Source organism: Gouania willdenowi, chromosome 21, assembly GCF_900634775.1.
Source record: "Gouania willdenowi chromosome 21, fGouWil2.1, whole genome shotgun sequence".
NCBI classification, from domain to species: Eukaryota; Metazoa; Chordata; class Actinopteri; order Blenniiformes; family Gobiesocidae; genus Gouania; species Gouania willdenowi.
In genome coordinates, this window is record NC_041064.1 from 977187 (window position 1) to 997091 (window position 19905).

The following is a 19905-nucleotide window of genomic DNA, read 5'->3' on the forward strand; positions in this document are numbered from 1 at the left end:
AATATACACATAAAAAAACAAAAACATGTGAAATAATCAATAAATAATGACTATTATCATCAACATATCATGACTATTATCGACGTTACTTTTATTCTTTTCATTTAATTTGAATCATTTATAATTTATTTCATTGTATGAGATTATTTATCAGAATTTCCGCAGCGACACAAAAAATATATAAATGAAATCTACAGTAAATCTACGGTATATATATATATATACCGTGTGTGTGCGTGTAACTGCTGTTCCATCTTAGTTTTCTGGTTCTCGGCCTGTCGCCGTGCGTCATTACGCACGGGTGGAGATGTGTCCCCCCGGCCTGGCCCGGGCCCCCTGCGGTGACCCACCGTTTGATAACCCTTTAATCTGTGAGCCGTTATTAGTCTGAACCTTTTCTCTCCTCCTGCAGCACAATGTGTGTTTATAATAAAGCTGCGGGCCGCGGATTCGCTCTGAGTCGTGTATGCGCGCACGCGCGCAGCGGGACGTTTACGGTTTTTTAATCGAAAATAGCCGCAAATAAAAGTCGTTGAAATGCGCTTTGTTTGCGTCACGAGGATAAATGTGTAAATATGGTAAATGTGATGCAGGAGGAAAACACGGTCCGCGCACCATCCCAAGGCCGCACGCACTGAAAATGGCGTCAGAGGAAAGAGCCGCAAAACAACGAGAATAATTACAAATAACTCAAAATACGTAAAGAATAAAATATTAAAGATAAAAAATAAAAAAGTGTATATTTTTAGAAGAGACACGAGCTGCAGCGGAAATCAGAGAATCAGGAATAAGGCCTTCAGCAGGCCGCAAATAATCCGTTACACACACACACACACAGCACCGGGTCAGACCGGGCGGCGGTACTTACGCCCTCTGGACGGGTTTTCTTCTCTTGCGTCCCGCGTACATGTCAATGCGTGTGCGCGCGGCCGTGCGCAGCTACAGACCGCTGCAGGTGTTCGTCAGTGAGCCAAAAACACTGAAGTGACGCAGAGGAGTCCTGCGCGGCTCCGACGCTGCGGGCGCGCTCCCGATGGGCTTATGGGGTCCGTCCTGAGGGGGAGGGGGCGAAGAACACGCACGGACAGAAAGGACGCGCAGTTTGCGCCGCGGAGCAAGCTTCTCCTCCACAGTGCGTCAAAGGCGCGCACCCGCTGCTCAGCGCATCACCTGCGCCCGCGAGGCCGCGCATTCCTCTCGCTGACCCCTAAAGGGAGGGGGCGCACTGTGCGCAGGCACGCGGTCATCCAGGCCTCAGCGTCCAATCAGTGCGCAGCACCGAGGCTGATGAGGGTCAGGGGTTAGAGTGAATAATGCACGAGCTCTGTTTTCATCTTAAACAGAATCACATGTGACAAAGAAAAGTTTGCTGTGCCATAACTAAGCCCCGCCCCCTGCTGGTAGAATACAGACAACACGCTGCTCTGCTCGAATATAAACGCCCTTCAAAATAAAAGCACCGTCCTTTATTTTATCAGCGACTCAGTAGTTGAAAAGCCCTGCCTTCATTTATGATGTAAATGATTACAGATCATATTAGTTTTTAACGTTTAAATATATCATTTTTAACAGTGACTGTCCTCTGCCGCCCCCTGGTGTCACAGTGATAGAACACACACACAGCTCTGACTTATTATTGCACAGTTTATAAAAACATGAACACAGACTGGATAAAAGAATGAGTAAATACAGACGATTACATCATCATAACAGCAACAACAATATAACAATATAATAATAATAAGGCACATGTGAGCAGAGAGCGCCACCTTTGGTGTGTGTAATAAACTGTTCCCTTATACAAACATCTTTGGTTGATTAATTATTGATAAATGAACACATGGCTTATCATAACTTCATGGTTGTCATGGCGACAGGAGGCGGGCAGATCAGAGCATCCTCCTCTTGCTATTGGCTGTACTTGGACAGGTGAGGGCGAAGTCGTAATGAGGACCAATGAAAGGGCAGCTGGCCTTAGAGGCCACGCCCCCATCCTGTTACTTCCACTGGAAGTAGGCGGAGCTCTGTAGTGGGTCGCTCACTGCTGAGTGAAGGGGAAGTGCTCTCTCAGCTGCTGCTGGTGTGTGGGCGTGGCCTCATGTCCGTTCACCAGCCAATGAGACGGGTCGGCTGCTGACACAGGTAGTGGACCGTTAGAGGAACCAAAGTCCTGACAGGGGATGAGGGAGGGCACCGAGTCTGAGGAGCAGCACTGCAGTCCAACGCCACCTGGAGCCTGGACAAGGTTTGGGGGCAGGGTCTGAAAGTGGTTTGGGGGCGAAGCCCAGATGCTGTTTGGGGGTGGGGCCTGAGGGTGGTTTAGGAGTGGGGCCCAGATGTTGTTTGGGGGGGGGGCCTGAAGGTGGTTTAGGGGTGGAGCCTGGATGTGGTGTGGGGGTGGGGCCTGAAGGTGGTTTAGGGGTGGGGCCTGGATGTGGTTTGGGGGTGGGGCCTGAAGGTGGTTTTGGGGTGGGGCCTGGATGTTGTTTGGGGTAGGGCCTGAAGGTAGTTTAGGGGTGGGGCCTGGATGTGGTTTGGGGGTGGGGCCTGAAGGTAGTTTAGGGGTGGGGCCTGGATGTGGTTTGGGGGTAGGGCCTGCAGAAAACCTGGGGGTGGGGTCTGAATGTGGTTTAGGGGAGGAACCTGAAAGTGGTTTAGGGGCGGGGCCTGAAGGTGGTTTAGGGGTGGAGCCTGAAGGTGGTTTTGAGGCAGGTGCTGGTCCTCAGGGAGGAGGAGCTCGGGCAGCTCAATGGAGGGGCTGAAGATATCGTCCAGCTGCAGGCCACAGGAGGGTGGAACCTCCATGGGGTTATCTTGTAGCCCGGCAAGGCAGGAGGGGTGAACGCTGGTCCCAAACTTTCCGCTCTGTCTAAACAGAATGGTGTCAATGAAGTTGAACATGTTGCTGGTGCCCGGCCGCCTGTTCTCCTGACCCAGGTGGCGCAGAGCATTCTCCAGCTCCTCCAGCTCGTCCAGCGTCCGGTCATCCAGGCAGTCCATGGTCTCGCCTTCCGCCTCCTGCGGCTCCTCTTTCACTAGCTCTTCCGGCGCCGCTGTATCTTCCTGCCACGAGCTGCTCTGGACGCTGACCAGCGCATGGCTATCCATGAAAATCTGGTCCAGGGGCAGGTGGGTCTCCACCGTCTGAGAGTAGAGGTTTTTCTCATCCTGGTTTAGGAAGCAGTCCAACAAGGAGCCGGGCGCCACGTCATTCCTCATGTCGTCGCCAAAGCGTTTGTTGAACTGAAGGTGCGTGATGTCCACGGTGGCGCCTGTGTTGTAGAGGACACCTTCCCCCGTGGTTGAGTTGAAGGGTAGCTCCAGACGGCGCTGACGAAGGTAGGCTTCCCCCTCGGCATTCCTACAACACCACAAAACAAGGTTTGGACAAATCAGAGCATTCTTGTGACCATCAAACACAAACGCAGCCCATGCCGTGTTGCCAGATTAGTTTCTGTGGGTTTGTGACTGGTTGAATTGTGGGTGTGTCACTCACGTCAGAGCCTTTTGATAGGCTATGATGAACTGGGGTTGGCCTCCTTTGAAGATCATCTTAGCATTGGACTTCACCCAGATCCATGACTGGGACTTACTGAGCAACCTGAATATCGTGTGCCCTGACTCTCCTGTTTTCATCACTGACACAAAACAACACACACACACACACACACATATTGTAGTAACACTTAACACACACATATTATGGTAACACACACAAACACATAGTAGGCGAGAGCCTGGTGACCATACTTTCACCCATGGAGTCCAGTCAGGCCAAGAACAACGCAGAGACATGGGGAGGCATGGAGTTGGGTGCAGTATGGATCGGGCAGCAGATCCCTGGACAGAAGTTGGCTCGAGGTACGTGGAACGTCACCTCTCTGGTGGGGAAAGAGCCCGAGCTGGTGCGCGAAGCAGAGAAGTTCCGACTAGAAATAGTCGGCCTCACCTCAACACATAGCATGGGCTCTGGAACCAGTCTTCTCAAGAGGGGTTGGACTCTCTTCCACTCTAGAGTTGTCACAGGTGAAAGGTGGGCAGGGTCGGCAATTCTTATTGCCCCCTGGCTTGGAGCTTACTCCGGTAGATGAGAGGGTAGACTCCTCCCTCCGTGTTCAGGCATGAGGGTGTCCATATGAGCACTTGGCACCACGACACCCTATGACCCTTTGTCAAAAGGAGCTTCAACTCCCACCTCCAGGAAAGCTTCAATCATGTCTCAGGGGAGGCGGGGATATTGAGCCTGAGTGGGCCATGTTCCGTGCCTCGGTTGTTCAGGCGACTGATTGATGCTGTGGCTGTAAGGTGGTCGGTGCGGCAGCACCTGGTCCCGCTGGTGGACACCGGTGGTGAGGGATGCCGACATGCCTTCCGATGAGGAAGCAGACCCTGAGAGCCCGGGAGTGAACTCTACTATCTCTGGGGCTGAGGTTACCGAGGTGGTCAAAAGGCTCCTCGGTGGCAGGGCCCCAGGGGTGGATGAGATCCAGCCGGAGTTCCTCAGGGCCCTGGATGTTCTGGGGCTGTCATAGTTGGCAGTGTTCCTGGACTGGCAGACTGGGGTGGTGGTCCCTCTTTTTAAGGAATCACACTCCTCAGCCTCCCCGGTAAGATCTATTTAGGGTTACTGGAGAGGACAGTCCACCAGATAGTCAAACCTCAGATCAAGGAGGAGCAATGTGGTTGAACTGTGGACCAGCTCTACACCCTCAGCAGGTCCTCGAGGGTTCATAGGAGTTTGCCAACAAGTCCACATGTGCTTTGTGGACTTGGAGAAGACATTCGACAGTGTCTCTCAGGGACTCCTGTGGGGGGTTCTCTGGGAGTATGGGGTATTGGACTTCCTGATTAGGGCTGTCTGTTCGTTTTACAACCAGAGTCAGAGCTTGGTCCGCATTGCCGGCAGTAAGTAGGACTTGTTTCCAGTGAGGGTTGGACTGGTCCAGGACTGCCCTTTTTCACAAATTCTGTTCAGAACTTTTATGAACAGAGTTTCTAGGCGCAGCCAGGGTGTTGACGGGGTCTGGTTTGGAAGCCTCAGGATTGGGTCACTGCTTTTTGCAGATGATGTGGTCTTGTTGGCTCCATCAAGTTGTGATCTTCAACTCTCACTGGATCGGTTCGCAGCAGAGTGTGAAGAATGAGGGAAGTCTGGGCCTCGCTGCTCAGGATGCTAGTAACACACACACATTATAGTAACACAAACACACACACTCACTGCGTAGGTGTCTGTCTGCACAGTACATCATATCCGCTGCGTGGATGAACTGATATCCAGAGCCTTTGGAACGAAGCTCCTCCTCTGAGTATCCCAGAATACTTTGGCCTCTGAAACATCAGGAGAATAAAAGTTGAATTAAAACTCACTGAAGCAGTGGACACATTGGAAATAGCAGCTATGTGGTACCTGACTCTGGCTGTGTTGATGATGTCATTCTAACGTACTACTCATACTAAGTGAGCGTCTAAATGAGTATATAGTGCGTTCGCATTAGATAGTATGAATAGATTGAGTAGGTGAGAAATACCAGGATGTATACTATATGGGGACATGTTTTAAGTATACACGGTGGGCACACTAGTCATACTCAACAGTTCCATGATACATTGAGAGCAGAATGTAAAATGGTCCTGGGATTGGCTTCAAGATAAAAATCAAACATCTCCTTTTCAAAATAAAAGCAGATCTGTCTTTTATTAGTTTTGTAACTCTTTTAAATAAATAGGGCTCTTATTTTGAAGTTAACAGGAAGTTTAGTCAGTAGAGCGATGGAGAGTCTCTGAAAATGTGTGAATGAAATGTGTCCACGTGAGTTTTATGGATCAAATGAGCACATGTTGGAGAATCAACAGAGATATTTAGCCTCAGTGTGAACCAGTGTCAGCGTCATGGGGGGGCATTCGCAGGCAGTGCCCCCCAGCTGACCTACTGTGCCGCCCCCCCCACACACACACACTCTTCCCGGCCACTACAGGGAAGCTTTTTATTAATCAAAGATATCTGATTGGCTATCAACTGACTGTGTCCATTCACTGACAGCGGACGGAAGTCTGCTCCATAGATATTATACACTGTGGTGTCATTGTTTAACGTTTGTGCTATTGAACGTACTCTAGAGCTGTTGTAACGTGTATATGTCTATGGCCTGCTCTGTTGATTCATGTGACATCACTCACATTGCTGCATCGCGACAAAGCTAGAGCGCTAAATTCAGATGGAGAACAGGAAGTGAAACTTGAGAATCCGTCATCTGAAATCATCAAATGTCCATATTTTGTGTAGTTTACAGATGCTCCAGAACAACGCTGTAAAAAGTGGATTTTAAACCTACGTCTGTGGTCAGGAGGAGCAGAGTCTGCTGATGCTGTAGCGACCACTTCATAAGGTATGTTAGCTTAGCGAGCTAACTTTGTTTTTGTAGCTGTGTTTATATAGCATTAGGAATCCGTGTACCCTTCGATCTTTGGTTATTCTGTTTGAAAACCAAATCAAAACAACAAATAACCAGTGTGGTTATTTTGTTTTTCTGATTTAAAACCAAAACAGTAATACAGAAAAAACTGTTTTTTTTTTTTTGTTTTTTACTTGTTCTGTTTGTGTGATATTAAAGGAGAAATTAGAACTAGAACTGAAGTTCACTACACCTGGTTTCCCTCCCCAGGTCCTGGACCAGGCCTCCTCACACAATAGGATTGTTTAGGATTTATTTCAGCAGTTTTCTGGTCCTGCTCATGTTTTCATTCAGTCTGTGGAATCGATTCTTAGATGCATTGAGATTCGGAGGTGGACGATTCTGAATCGATTCTTTAATTCCCAGTAATCGAAAATCTAAATTTTAGAGGCCGTTTAAAAGTCTGAACAAAAAAGGCTGCGGAGCTGTGGCGTGCAGCGCGTTTCCAGAGGGACACTTTAAAGAGAACACCACGACAATGAAGCATGGACATGCGGGAGTTAAGACCAGCCCTGTGCAGCTTAAAATCTTCTTTAATGTCCACGGTGGAAATGAACTGGACAAGAGCCACGCTGCATGTTAGCTCTGTTACACTAACATTAAGAACTTTAGGAACACAACTAACATGAGAAGCTCTATAGCACGTTTTCACCTGGTGCTGTGGCTAAAAGTTCCTCTGCTAACCAGAGAACAATCAAACAAGTCACAACAAAGCTTCCACTCTCTTCAGAAAAAGTAAAGTGGATTAACAAGTCCATTGCTAAGGATTTACGTCCTTACTCGGTCGTAGAAAACCAGGATTTTGTTCGCTGCTTCATACGTTGGAGTCTAGATATACCATCTGTTCTCTACGGTGCGTTACTGACACAACCATCCTGAAGCTTTATAACAAACCATAACAGAAGTCATAGCATCTCTGCAGAAAGCGTGTAGGACAACAAAAAAAAATTGAATAACAATTGAAGTTATGTTACAAGAAAGGCTGTTACTACCTTTGTTTAAAAACCTGTACATTTTCAGTTCACATACTTCTTCCATTAGTGTAATAAATGATAACGAATGGTAATGTATCTCTTTTTTTCTAACTACATACTATATATACTTTTATACAGAGCGTGGACACAGTGATTACAACAGATATTTTGTGAATAAAACAAGCATCAAAATACATTAATAATCAATTTAGAATCAAATCGAGTCCCTTGAATCATAATCAAATCGTGAGGTGCCTAAAGATTCTCACCCCTAGTCTGTGGATGTTTTAGCTCGTAAAAAGCGGTGTTACGGTCCAAATAGTATCAAAATAAACTGGTGACTGATTATTAACTGTGAAGCTGGTGTGAGGAACAATAGATGTTAGAACTTCTACCATTTGACAGCAACAGTGTTTAGATGAAAATGGTAATTCCTGAACAAGGTGTTTTTCAGCTTTCGTTATTTCCGCTTTAAGTCTGGGGGTTGTGAAGGCTCTGATTGGAGAGGGGGAGAACGTGACGTATCACGTATATTAGGAAAAACACACAACAAACCTTTTGTCGTCTATAACACAGACGACGACACAGTGCCCGTCGAAAGTATGTATTAATGTAGTGGGAGGAGCTTAAGTACAGTTGTCAATTATGTCCAAATGAGTATGTGTTTGAAGGTTGGATGTACATAGAGGTGTAAATACTCTGTAGTGTTATAAAGGGTTTATTTGTGGGTGTAAAATAAAATAGTGTGTGTGATTTATCTGGTTTAATTCTATGAGACATGAACATAATAAATGTTTGTTTTTTTATCATTTTTACTTTTTTTTCATTTGATGTATTTTATGTAATGTATGTTTTTTGAAGCCATTAAGTGTATTTGTGTATCTTTCTGTTGTGTTTTTGTGCATTTTTGTTGCCATTTTGTGTATTTTTTGTATATAAATATTTAGTTTTGTGTATTTTGAGCCATTTTCATATTTTTGTTGTTGTTTGGTGTATTTTTCTGTAATGTATGTTTTTTGGCATGGCACAGGAAGAAGTGGAGTCTGGTACAGAGATGGAGACGGAGGAGGAAGTGAAGTCTGTGACCCGCGATTTAAAGGAAGTTTGGATAACAGGAATAATTTTAAATAACCATGACATATTAACTTAAATAACTTTTAACAGTACAAAAACATTTTTAATATTGACCTTTTTTTTTTTTTAACCCAAACAAACTGCGACACAGTGACATCATGAACCCCAGAACCGGAAGTAGCGCGCTTAACATTGCGCTCATTACTGAGAGGGCTGTAATCTTAAAATGAACGCTTTGCAAAATCAAATTACTTCCAAATAACAAATGCACACACTCGGGGTATTTGGAAGCCGTTGACTAAGTTTCAGGTCGAACACATACCGCGCGCACGCACGCACACACGCACGCACACACGCACGCACGCACGCACGCACGCACGCACGCACGCAAGCAAGCACGCACGCACGCACACACCTTATTTGCTTTTATAGATAGATGTCTTTTAAGGCTCTTTTTATTTATTTTTTTTTCACCTTGTCTGCACATGCTGTCAAAGGTCAACACTACAAGAAGTGTAATATTTTTAAAACAGTAATGCATGTTTTGTTATTGTAATTAAATGAATGAATTTATTTTATTGCATAATTGTGACCATCACCAGCCCTCCATAAGGAAGGGTAAGAAACACTTTATTATAGGAAGGATATAAAAAAAAGAGGGCAGTGTTACACTTGGGTGAGGGGGAGGGGTAATTCAGAATTAACTTTAATTCGGAATTAAATTAGCATTAGGAATTATGTGTTTACAAGGTCAGGTTAAAGAGGAATTTAATTTATTCCGCTTTAAAAATGAAATAAAGCTTTCATGTAAACGTGCCCATTGAGTTTGTAGTGGATAGTACGTTAGTGAGACATTTAGAACACAGACACATAAAACATTCATCACCTCACTGACACGTGTGCAACCATAATAACGTGTGGATGAATACTGAAGGTGTGCTACCTGCTGTCAATGTCCACAGGCGTGAAGTCCAGCTGGTGTTTGGTCTGGTACAGCAGTAGTTTAGCTCTGATCTCTACGATAGACGGAGGCTGAACTGGACTGGCCACCATGAACAGCGCCGGCTGAGGAGGACGCTGCTTCCCACCGCCGTTCAGACCGTGAAGGAACCTCAGACGACCCGAGACCTTCAGAGCCTAGAGGTCAGAGGTGATGATGGTCAGAGGGGTCAAAGGTCATACAGGTAACAAAGGTCAGAGGTCAAAGAGGGACTGACCAGGAATCCTGAGGAGTTGTCCAACAAGCAGCGGAACCGACACACGAAGCTCCTCATCTGTAGGGAGCAGCTCTCTGAGGTCAGCTGCTCAGGGTCAAACGTCACTGATCCGCAGGATCCACAGCTCTGAGTCTCTGCAGAGACAAACATCACCCTGGGTCACGAATCCACCAGATCCACAGGATCAGCTGATCCTCTGTAGGCTTCATTGGTTCTTAACATTATCAGAGGGACTAAAAACACCATGTCTGTACCAGGAGATGGCCAGAAATAAGAAAAACTATAGAAATAAATATATTCATGAGGCATTAAATACTGTTTCATTCCACTTCTTTGTAAAATGAGATTCTTTAACTCATTCAGTGCCATTGACGTAATATTACGCTGTTTACGTTTTATCACAGAGACTACTAGAAAACACCCTGGCGGAGGTCCCTCATCAATATCTAAGCTGTAATATGATGTAGTGACCAACTGTGCCCTGAAGGTGGCAGCAGTGAACCTTTGGATGAGAGATTAGCCACTGATGCTACCATTAGCGAAGGAGGAAGAAGCAGGAACTAGGGAGACTATGACGCAACAGAGTGATATTGTGATTATCCAGCAGCTCACAGCTCCACATACTAACAGAACATGTGGACCTGAGTGGATTATTGATTATGTTGCATTCATGAGATAAAACCATTAACTAACCGAGCCAAACGAGTCAGCTCTGTGTGTCGGGAGGAAAAAGAAGTGACGTCTGTGTGATTGACGGGGGGAAGGACTTGGAGGAACGGCAAAATACAGTAAGAAATCCATTGAACTCTGACATAGATAGCATAATAATAATAATGTTGCCATCAAAAGCCTGGTCTCAGTGTTTTTGTAGTTTTATAGAAGGAAACTAATGATGAGGTGTCACTAAAGCAAAAAAATAGCTTCAAAGTCAATTTTTTCAGAAAAAGACGTTTTCCGCAGTTTTTTGTCACAAACTGGTGATTAGTGTAAAACTTTCCTTTATTCAACAGATGATTACAGAAGAACAAACCAAGATAGAAAAAAAAATTCTCATTTCTGATGAAATTAGAGACTTTAATCTTTCAGAATTCAGATTGTCATAGTACAAAATATTGTGCGGGTCTTTAGAAATTTGTCAAATTGTTAAAAAACAGCATTCACTGAGGGGGTAGAAATTCTGAAAATGGCTGGCAGTGAATGAGTTAAAATGTGTTAACACTCATTTCTTCATCATTATGATCTATAGTTGTTTGTCATAGTATCGGATAAGAGGAGGGACTGATCTATGTGATCACAGAGATTCACATGATCCATGTCACCGATGTGCTAATGCTAATGCTAAAGTACAGATCCTATCAGCGTTAAACAAAGCGATGTGTTACCCTCAGCGCTGAGCTGCTCTCTGAAGGCCAGTCGGTCGTCAGTGTGGATCAGCTCATACACACTCTGATGGAGCACGTCAGACTGTGGACACACACACACACACACACACACACAACTAACAGTGGCTGCTGTTCATCACTGTTTCAGTGAAGGTAACAGACACATTCAGTACTGACCAGCAGGGGGCAGCACACACCACTGGAGTTACTTTGTTACACACAACTACACAACTATACAAAGACAACAGTAATAATAGTAATAATAATAATAATAACTAAAACTGTAAGCAGCTATGAACGGGGGCCAAGCCTTCCCGCGCCACTCGGACCCCAGGTTTTGCGGAGCCCCTGAAAGTACGTCACGAAGGAAGACGGGCTCAGGGCGAGCATCAGGACACAGGCCAACGTGCCATTAGCTGTGAACAGGTGGATATGAAGTTTTGGAAGATGTGATTTAAAGTGTGAAAGCTACAGGCCAAAATGCATTTGCAACTCATTATAGCGCCACCTAGTGGTGCACTTTTTGGTATGGGTGATCTGTGTGCTCTTCTATAGTTACCCTGTAGATTTCACAGCCCTCATCATATTATTTCAGCTGAAATAAAGGTTTGTTTATTTATATGCTATGTAGTAATAAGCCACGCCCACTTTGACCAATTGCGATTAACTTTGAGATACGGTACCAGGAGCGAACCAAGGTCATATGGTATTTGGTAACAATTGGTCGTGCCAATTAAGAGACATAAATATTCCTTATTTGTAGCGCCCCCTAGTGGTCTACATCATTCAAATTTGGCGCATACCCTCACAGTCACATGCCAACTAAGGATCTCAGATTTGGTGTTGTTAACATTTATTTTGACCGAGATATGAGCCAGTTTGCATTTTTATAGCTAGCTAGAAAACTTTACTCGCTAATAATTTGCGCATAATTTACCCGAACAAACTCATAGGGTTAACTGGAGATTACATCCAACTGAAGACTCTACATGCCAAGTTTCACGCTAATTGGACAAAACCCCAAGGAGGAGTTCGAAAAAGTAGGTTTTCCAGTTTTTGCGGAAATGGGCGTGGCCTAGCCCAGGTGATTCAGTGCTATTCAAGGAATCTGTGGATATGAAGGTTTTAAATTTGCAACAAACGGTGTGGGAGTTATTGGCCAAAACGCGTTGACCTTTGTTATAGCGCCACCTATTGGCGGACATATGTGAATTTTTTGCGTCCAAGGTCCCCTGCGGGTTTTGGACCCAACCACCAAAGGGCACCGCCCTAACTTGCACGGTTTATTCTGCAGCACCACTTTTACCCAAGGAAACATAAATACAATAAAAACCCTTGCGATTACAATAGGGTTCCGAGCACCGCTGGTCCTAGGAACTGCGTATGTGAGCATACGCGGTTCCCTGGCCCCGCGGGCTTGGCCCCCTAATAATAATGAGGTTAGTAGTCTCACCTGGCTGAAGCCCAGGTAATCTTTGATGGTGGAGGAGACATAGAACACTAGTCCATCAGAGGAGACCACCATCACAAAGCCATTCAACGCCTGTAGAGGAAGACACTTAGCATGTTAGTTGCTAGCTAACGCAGCAAACTAACCTGCTAGGTAACTCAGATAACTAACCTGCTAGTTAACTCAGCTAACTATGCTACTAGCTAACTCAGCTAACTATGCTACTAGCTAACTCAGCTAACTAAGCTACACACAGTCCTGCTTAGATTGGTTCATTCACTGGTACTGGTTAGTTACATTACATAGTTACAAAGTTGAGTTCCTCTGGTCCACCTGGTCAGTGGTACTGGTTAGTGTAGGTAACTAGGTGACGTACCTGCAGCAGTAAGTCTCCCTCTGATAGTCCTGCTGAGCTCAGGCTGTTCACGTTGGTCAGTGGTAACGCTGAGCTGGAGCTGATGGACGCTGCAAAGAGAGGATTACACACATACATTAGAAACATTTATTTCATCACTCCAACAAAATATTAACATAGAACACAGCCCCGCCCCTTTAGCCTTTGATCCTGCTCAGTCAGTGTTGCTACATGCTAAGCTAACACAAACATGTGCACTGAGATCTGTATGAGGTTCATCAGTCTGAGAGGAAGAACATTTACTGATGGAGAAGGAAAGGTGTAGATGAATAATTGTTTTCCACATATTAGACTATAAATGCTCTTCTTACTCTATACAGAGACCAGTTCACATGTTTGATTAGCTTAGCATGTAGCAACAAGTCCACATGTTTGGTTAGCTTTAGGGTTGCCACCCCTCCCTTAAAATACAGAATCATTCCTTATTTTGCCATTAAACAAACACTGTTTGTTCCATATTTGCATAAATGACCATAACACTAGACATGTCCGTCAGACCGTCACACACAAAGTAAAACTCAGGAAATGCCAAGGCGCCATTGCTGTGGGCAGCTGAAACAAATTTAGCCTCTGTTTACAGCCAAAACAGCACAATATGATAGTTTGGTGTTGGGTTAATGGTGCACTAATCACTGCGATAGTTCAGTTAAACATGGATTCTTTAGTAAGGGAAGTTGGCAAGTCAGATCCGTAACTTCGGGATAAAGATTAGCTCTCAGGGCTGGGTTGGTCGGGCTAGGGTGCGAAGCGGGGCTGGGCTCGCACTGCAAATGGAGGAGCAGCCACGGCCGCCCTCCTCTCCCCCGCCGCCAGAGACCCAGTGCTCAGCCTGCCTCGCCGCATCAGTGGCACTCCCACCTACTCCCTGGCCTGGCCGCCGTCGTTGTTCTCCTTCACCTGGGGTCGGAGCAGACAGGCGACCCAGTGTCCAGTGCTGGGCATAGGCGGCAGTGACTCAGGACGCGCTGCAGTGGTGCCCGCCAAGGTCCCCCGTCCTCCCCTCCTCTTGAAATCCGGTATTACAGACGGACACGTTTCTGGCAGATGTTTTTAACCCACCAGAACAGAGAAGAACAAGAAGAAGACATCGAAACGCGTATGAAAGTAAGTGAAAGTTGATCAGGATACTCTTATATTTTTCATATCAGGCTATCATATCATAATACCCATCCGTCGAAAACACTTCCGTTGCGGAAACACTTCCGTTGTGGCCGGTTTGCATTTGTGTTCGTTTCTGTAATTGCATTCACCTGACACTTCCCAGCCACCGTAGTATTGGGCTGTCTTAAAGCAGTATGTGTTGTCGCGAGAACGAGGTCAGAGCTGAGAGACTGGTACCAGGTCGGAGGGAGGGAAAGTTGTAAGTGCTGTTTTCTGGCCAGAGACAGCGGGGGGGGGGGGGTGTGAAAGACCCCCGATCACCCCATAAACACTTGTATTACCCTCAGAGGGACTATGAGAAGGATTTATTGAGGAGAAAAAGTTACTTAGTTCTGCTTTAATGTTGGACAAAACACAGGAAAGAGTTTAGACTAGCCTGCAGACACAAATAGATAATGTATAACAGGAGCTAAGGGGTACATGGGGCAATAACGTTTAGGGTTAGGGTTTCCCTGTTTTATGTCAAAATGTTCCTATTTTTGAGGATTGTGTTCACGGTCCCATGGGTGTCTCTTATTTTCTTTTCTGAAAGGTGGCAACCCTATTAGCATGTAAGAACCAGTCCCATGTTTGGTTAGCTTAGCATGTAGCAACCAGTCTACAGGTTTGGTTAGCTTAGCATGTAGCAACCAGTCCACAGGTTTGGTTAGCTTAGCATGTAGTGGCCAGTCCACATGTTTGGCTGGCTTAGCATGTAGCCACCAGTTCCACATGTATGGTTAGCTTAACATGTAGCAACCAATCCACATATTTGGTTAGCTTAACATGCAGTCCTGTCTCTATTTTTGTAGTCCAGCCTCCATCTTTGTAGTCCTGTCTCCTGTAGTAATCCTGGTATGAACCTGTAAACAGTCACCAGGTGCAGCAGCTCACCTGTGAAGTGGCTCTTGGCCCTCAGGTAGCCCACGCTGAGGCGCAGCACTGACAGCTTGTCCAATCCTGAGCGCACGTCCTGGTTGAAAGGGAGCAAGTCCAGGAGCCAATCCAGCTCTGCGTTGAGGCGGTCCCGGTGCCGCTTGGACGGGTTGGACTTCCCAGCATCCTTCACTCCAGAAGCCTTCTTCCTGTGAGGAGTCAGAGCAGCGTCAGTAACCATGGCAACACTGTGTACCAATGGCAGTGCCCTGTTTCCACCTGGGCGTTCTATGGACCAATGAATGACCGGCGTGTGATGGGAGTGGCTTAAACAGGATGTTGATATTAGTAGGGCTGTAGTCAACCAAGGAAATGGTTGGTCGACCAAGACTATGGCACACGTAGCGATTAGTCGACCAAAAATAAAAAACGTAGAATGAATGATCAGGTGCAGAGGAGGACGAGGAGAAAGAAAAAGAGAGACAAATATTTAGTTTTAGTGTTTTGTGGTGTAGATTTACTTTTAAACACAGACCATTTATGATATGAACCTTATTCAAGCTTTGACCAGAACCCGACAAAGTAAAAGTGAAACCTACAGGTCTGACAGACAAAATATATTTATATCAGAGTCTGACCTGAAACACACAATTAAAACTTATTTTTTCTCATACAAATGACATATTTATGTTTGTTTTAGTGGTAAACCTGCTTTTATTAATAAACTGTTAATATCAACATCAGATCAACACACGGGGAAACAAACGCACGTCAAACACAGGTGTGTAGTGTGCCCCGATGCACCAGACAGTGGATCTATTTACATGATCTAAGTATTAAATATAAGGATAATCCATGATTGATTCATTAGTGGATGTCTTAATTTGTTCCCTCTCTGATCTGATCTGATCTGATCTGATCTGATCTGAGGACTGCACAGTGACAGCTGAAGCAACGCAGCACTTACTCACACAGAGCTGTTACTAGACAAAGAATCATGATTGAATTTGAATACAATATATTCATAATTAATCCACATCACCTATATAACTGCATGGCATTTATTTTTATGCTATTGAAGCTGATACCGTTGCTGGTCGACCAATAAAAATCTTGGTCGACCACGACGGCATCAACCAATTAGTGACTAAACGGCCAAAGTTGGCAGCTCTAGATATTTGCTACAGAATAAACCACCTTAATGATCAGATCAGAAATGGTCGATCAGTACACATTAGTGAAGTGTGTGTGTGTGTGTGTGTGTGTGTGTGTGTTCTAACAAGTACACACACAGTCAGTCACTGTGAGACCCTTTGTTTGTTTGTTTCTCATGTTGAAAAATTAACTTCAAACATCGCCCAGTGACATCACTGTGCACAACATGTGTGTGTGTTCCAATGTGTGTGTTCCAACATGTGCTCTAATGTGTTTGTTTTCCAATGTGTGTACTAAAATGTATGTTGTAATGAGTGTGTTCTAATGTGTGTGTTTTTTCCAATTGTGAAACTAAAACATAATTTTGTTGCTCTGTAACATGTGCGTTGATAAAGATTGATTGTTACATGCGTGTGTTCTACTGTGTGTCAGTGCGTGTGTTGTAACTTAAGTGTCTATTGTGTGTGTTATAATAATAATAATAATAATAATAATAATGCATCAGTTTTATATAGTGCTTTATCATAGACACTCAAAGTCACTTTACAGAATTAAGGCATTATTCTTTCACTCCACACTTAGTGGTGGTAAGCTACTATTGTAGCCACAGCTGCCCTGGGGCAGACTGACGGAAGCGAGGCTGCCATAGTACGCCATCGGCCCCTCCGACCACCACCAACACTCACTCACACACTACATTCATACTAGGCAATGTAGGTGAAGTGCCTTGCCCAAGGACACAATGACAGATACTACTGGGTGACTGTACCCCACTGTGGCAGCTGGAATTCTCAGTGGTCTCCATCCAACTACTAACCAGGCCCAGACGTGCTTAGCTTCAGAGATCTAACGGGATCGGGCAGTGACAGGCTGGTGTGGCCCTGTATATGATAATGTATATGAAGTAGTGTGTGTTTTAAAGTGCCTGCCCTTAACGCTTAATGTATGCATGTTTGAAGTTGAGTGTGTCTTAAAGTGTGTGTGTTAACGTAGCACCACCAATATGTGTGACAGTGCAATTAAAGAACTTCAGTCATTCCTTCTTTAAGTTTTATATTTTGGTTTGAGAGCAGATTGTGTGTCATCATGTAGTGTTCTTGTTGCCCTGGATTTGTGCATGTTTATCTTAGTGTGTTTTGTTGTTTGAAAATTATTTTTTTTTAAAATGATGTGTGTTAATGCGTGTGTGTGTGTGTGTGTGTGTGTGTGTGTGTGTGTGTGTGTCTGCTGCTCAGTAAATTCGTGTTTGTGTGTTTCTTGTGTGTGCGCATGCGCACTGTGAGACCGGTTCAGGTTACATCGCGTGAGAGTGGCGGCCGTCGCGAGCCCAGCGGACCCGTGCCAGACGCTCTTAAGGTGGAACGCGGCCCACAGCGTGAACACGTCACACAGAAACCCGCCTGAGCCCCTCCGGTCCACCTTAAGACACACCACGACCCGAGCTCAGTCCGACTGATTTAAGTCAGATACTATCACAACAAGTCCGATCAAAGACCTTCAGAACGTTTACAGAATAACTAGGAAATAAAAGAATCAGTTACAGAAACACAATCAGGAGATTAAGAAAGTCTGAAACAGTCTCTGACTGACGGCAGTGAGAGAAACCAAATAAATACAAGTTTAACTTTAGAAACAAGTCTAACTAATATGTAGTGAGAATAATCTAAAGGTTAAGATTAACACAGTGAGACAAACAGACAAAGTTAGGTTAGGTTTAAAGAAGTCTGACTCAGATCGGATTCATTCATGTAAACACTGGGTCAACTTCCTTTTTCACTGGTGCACGCGCACAGAGTGTGGCGTTGGGTTAAAGCAGGTGAGAGTGAGAACATGCAAAGTACACTGACTGTTTGAGAACGGGCTTCTTCCTCTTCTTGTTGGCGTAAGTTCCCGGGTTTCCCAACATGGCGACGTTTTAACTTTTACTTCTTCTTCTTCTGCTCCGACGTTCACCGCCGCCACGTGACCCACCGACCAGCGTCAGTAGTAGAGTGACCGTCCGTAGCGCAGCAGACACGGATCTTTACAGCACAAACACAGCCTCGTCTGTCTGTCTGTCTGTCTGTATGTATGTCTGTATGTCTGTGTGTGTGTGTGTGTGTGTGTGTGTGTGTGTGCGGGCGTTTTCAGGAAACACACCAACACTCTTAAGGTGGACTGACATCTAAACTAAACTAGTGTAACATTATCTAAACTAAACTAGTGTAACATTATCTAAACTAAACTACTGTAACATTATCTAAACTAGTGTAACATTATCTAAACTAAACTACTGTAACATTATCTAAACTAAACTACTGTAACATTATCTAAACTAAACTACTGTAACATTATCTAAACTACTGTAACATTATCTAAACTAAACTACTGTAACATTATCTAAACTAAACTACTGTAACATTATCTAAACTACTGTAACATTATCTAAACTAAACTACTGTAACATTATCTAAACTAAACTAGTGTAACATTATCTAAACTACTGTAACATTATCTAAACTAGTGTAACATTATCTAAACTAAACTAGTGTAACATTATCTAACCTAGTGTAACATTATCTAAACTAAACTACTGTAACATTATCTAAACTAGTGTAACATTATCTAAACTAAACTACTGTAACATTATCTAAACTACTGTAACATTATCTAAACTAAACTACTGTAACATTATCTAAACTAGTGTAACATTATCTAAACTAAACTACTGTAACATTATCTAAACTACTGTAACATTATCTAAACTAGTGTAACATTATCTAAACTAAACTAGTGTAACATTATCTAAACTAAACTACTGTAACATTATCTAAACTAAACTACTGTAACATTATCTAAACTAGTGTAACATTATCTAAACTAAACTACTGTAACATTATCTAAACTACTGTAACATTATCTAAACTAAACTACTGTAACATTATCTAAACTAGTGTAACATTATCTAAACTAAACTACTGTAACATTATCTAAACTAAACTACTGTAACATTATCTAAACTACTGTAACATTATCTAAACTAAACTACTGTAACATTATCTAAACTAAACTACTGTAACATTATCTAAACTAAACCAGTGTAACATTATCTAAACTAAACTAGTGTAACATTATCTAAACTAAACTAGTGTAACATTATCTAAACTAAACTAGTGTAACATTATCTAAACTAAACTAGTGTAACATTATCTAAACTAAACTAGTGTAACATTATCTAAACTAGTGTAACATTATCTAAACTAGTGTAACATTATCTAACTAACTAGTGTAACATTATCTAAAACTAGTGTAACATTATCTAAACTAGTGTAACATTATCTAAACTACTAGTGTAAATTATCTAAACTAAACTAGTGTAACATTATCTAAAACTAGTGTAACATTATCTAAACTAGTGTAACATTATCTAAACTAGTGTAACATTATCTAAACTAGTGTAACATTATCTAAACTAGTGTAACATTATCTAAACTAGTGTAACATTATCTAAACTAGTGTAACATTATCTAAACTAGTGTAACATTATCTAAACTAGTGTAACATTATCTAAACTAGTGTAACATTATCTAAACTAAACTAGTGTAACATTATCTAAACTAAACTAGTGTAACATTATCTAAACTAGTGTAACATTATCTAAACTAGTGTAACATTATCTAAACTAAACTAGTGTAACATTATCTAAACTAAACTAGTGTAACATTATCTAAACTAGTGTAACATTATCTAAACTAGTGTAACATTATCTAAACTAGTGTAACATTATCTAA

General features: G+C 43.5%; 1 protein-coding gene across 1 annotated transcript; it reads right to left on the bottom strand.

The window, feature by feature from the left end:
* Positions 1-2288: 2288 nt before the first annotated feature.
* Positions 2289-18244, bottom strand: LOC114454828 (aryl hydrocarbon receptor-like). The gene is made up of 10 exons (XM_028435614.1): positions 17983-18244; positions 14999-15189; positions 12926-13014; positions 12553-12642; positions 11100-11181; positions 9718-9851; positions 9444-9637; positions 5219-5328; positions 3497-3638; positions 2289-3361 (listed from the first exon to the last, which is right to left on the bottom strand). Exons 1-10 carry the CDS (start codon positions 18039-18041, stop codon positions 2416-2418), a joined length of 2037 nt encoding a protein of 678 aa, XP_028291415.1. The 5' UTR covers positions 18042-18244; the 3' UTR covers positions 2289-2415.
* Positions 18245-19905: the final 1661 nt, after the last annotated feature.

What these genes read in the sequence shown, in the direction of transcription:
- LOC114454828 (XM_028435614.1), bottom strand. Translation starts at nt 18,041, where the DNA reads ATGTTGGGAAACCCGGGAACTTACGCCAACAAGAAGAGGAAGAAGCCC. An exon ending in ATTACCTGGGCTTCAGCCAG is followed by an intron (nt 11,182 to 12,552) that starts GTGAGACTACTA and finishes GTGTGTCCACAG; the next exon opens with TCTGACGTGCTCCATCAGAG. An exon ending in CCTGTGGACATTGACAGCAG is followed by an intron (nt 5,329 to 9,443) that starts GTAGCACACCTT and finishes CTGATGTTTCAG; the next exon opens with AGGCCAAAGTATTCTGGGAT.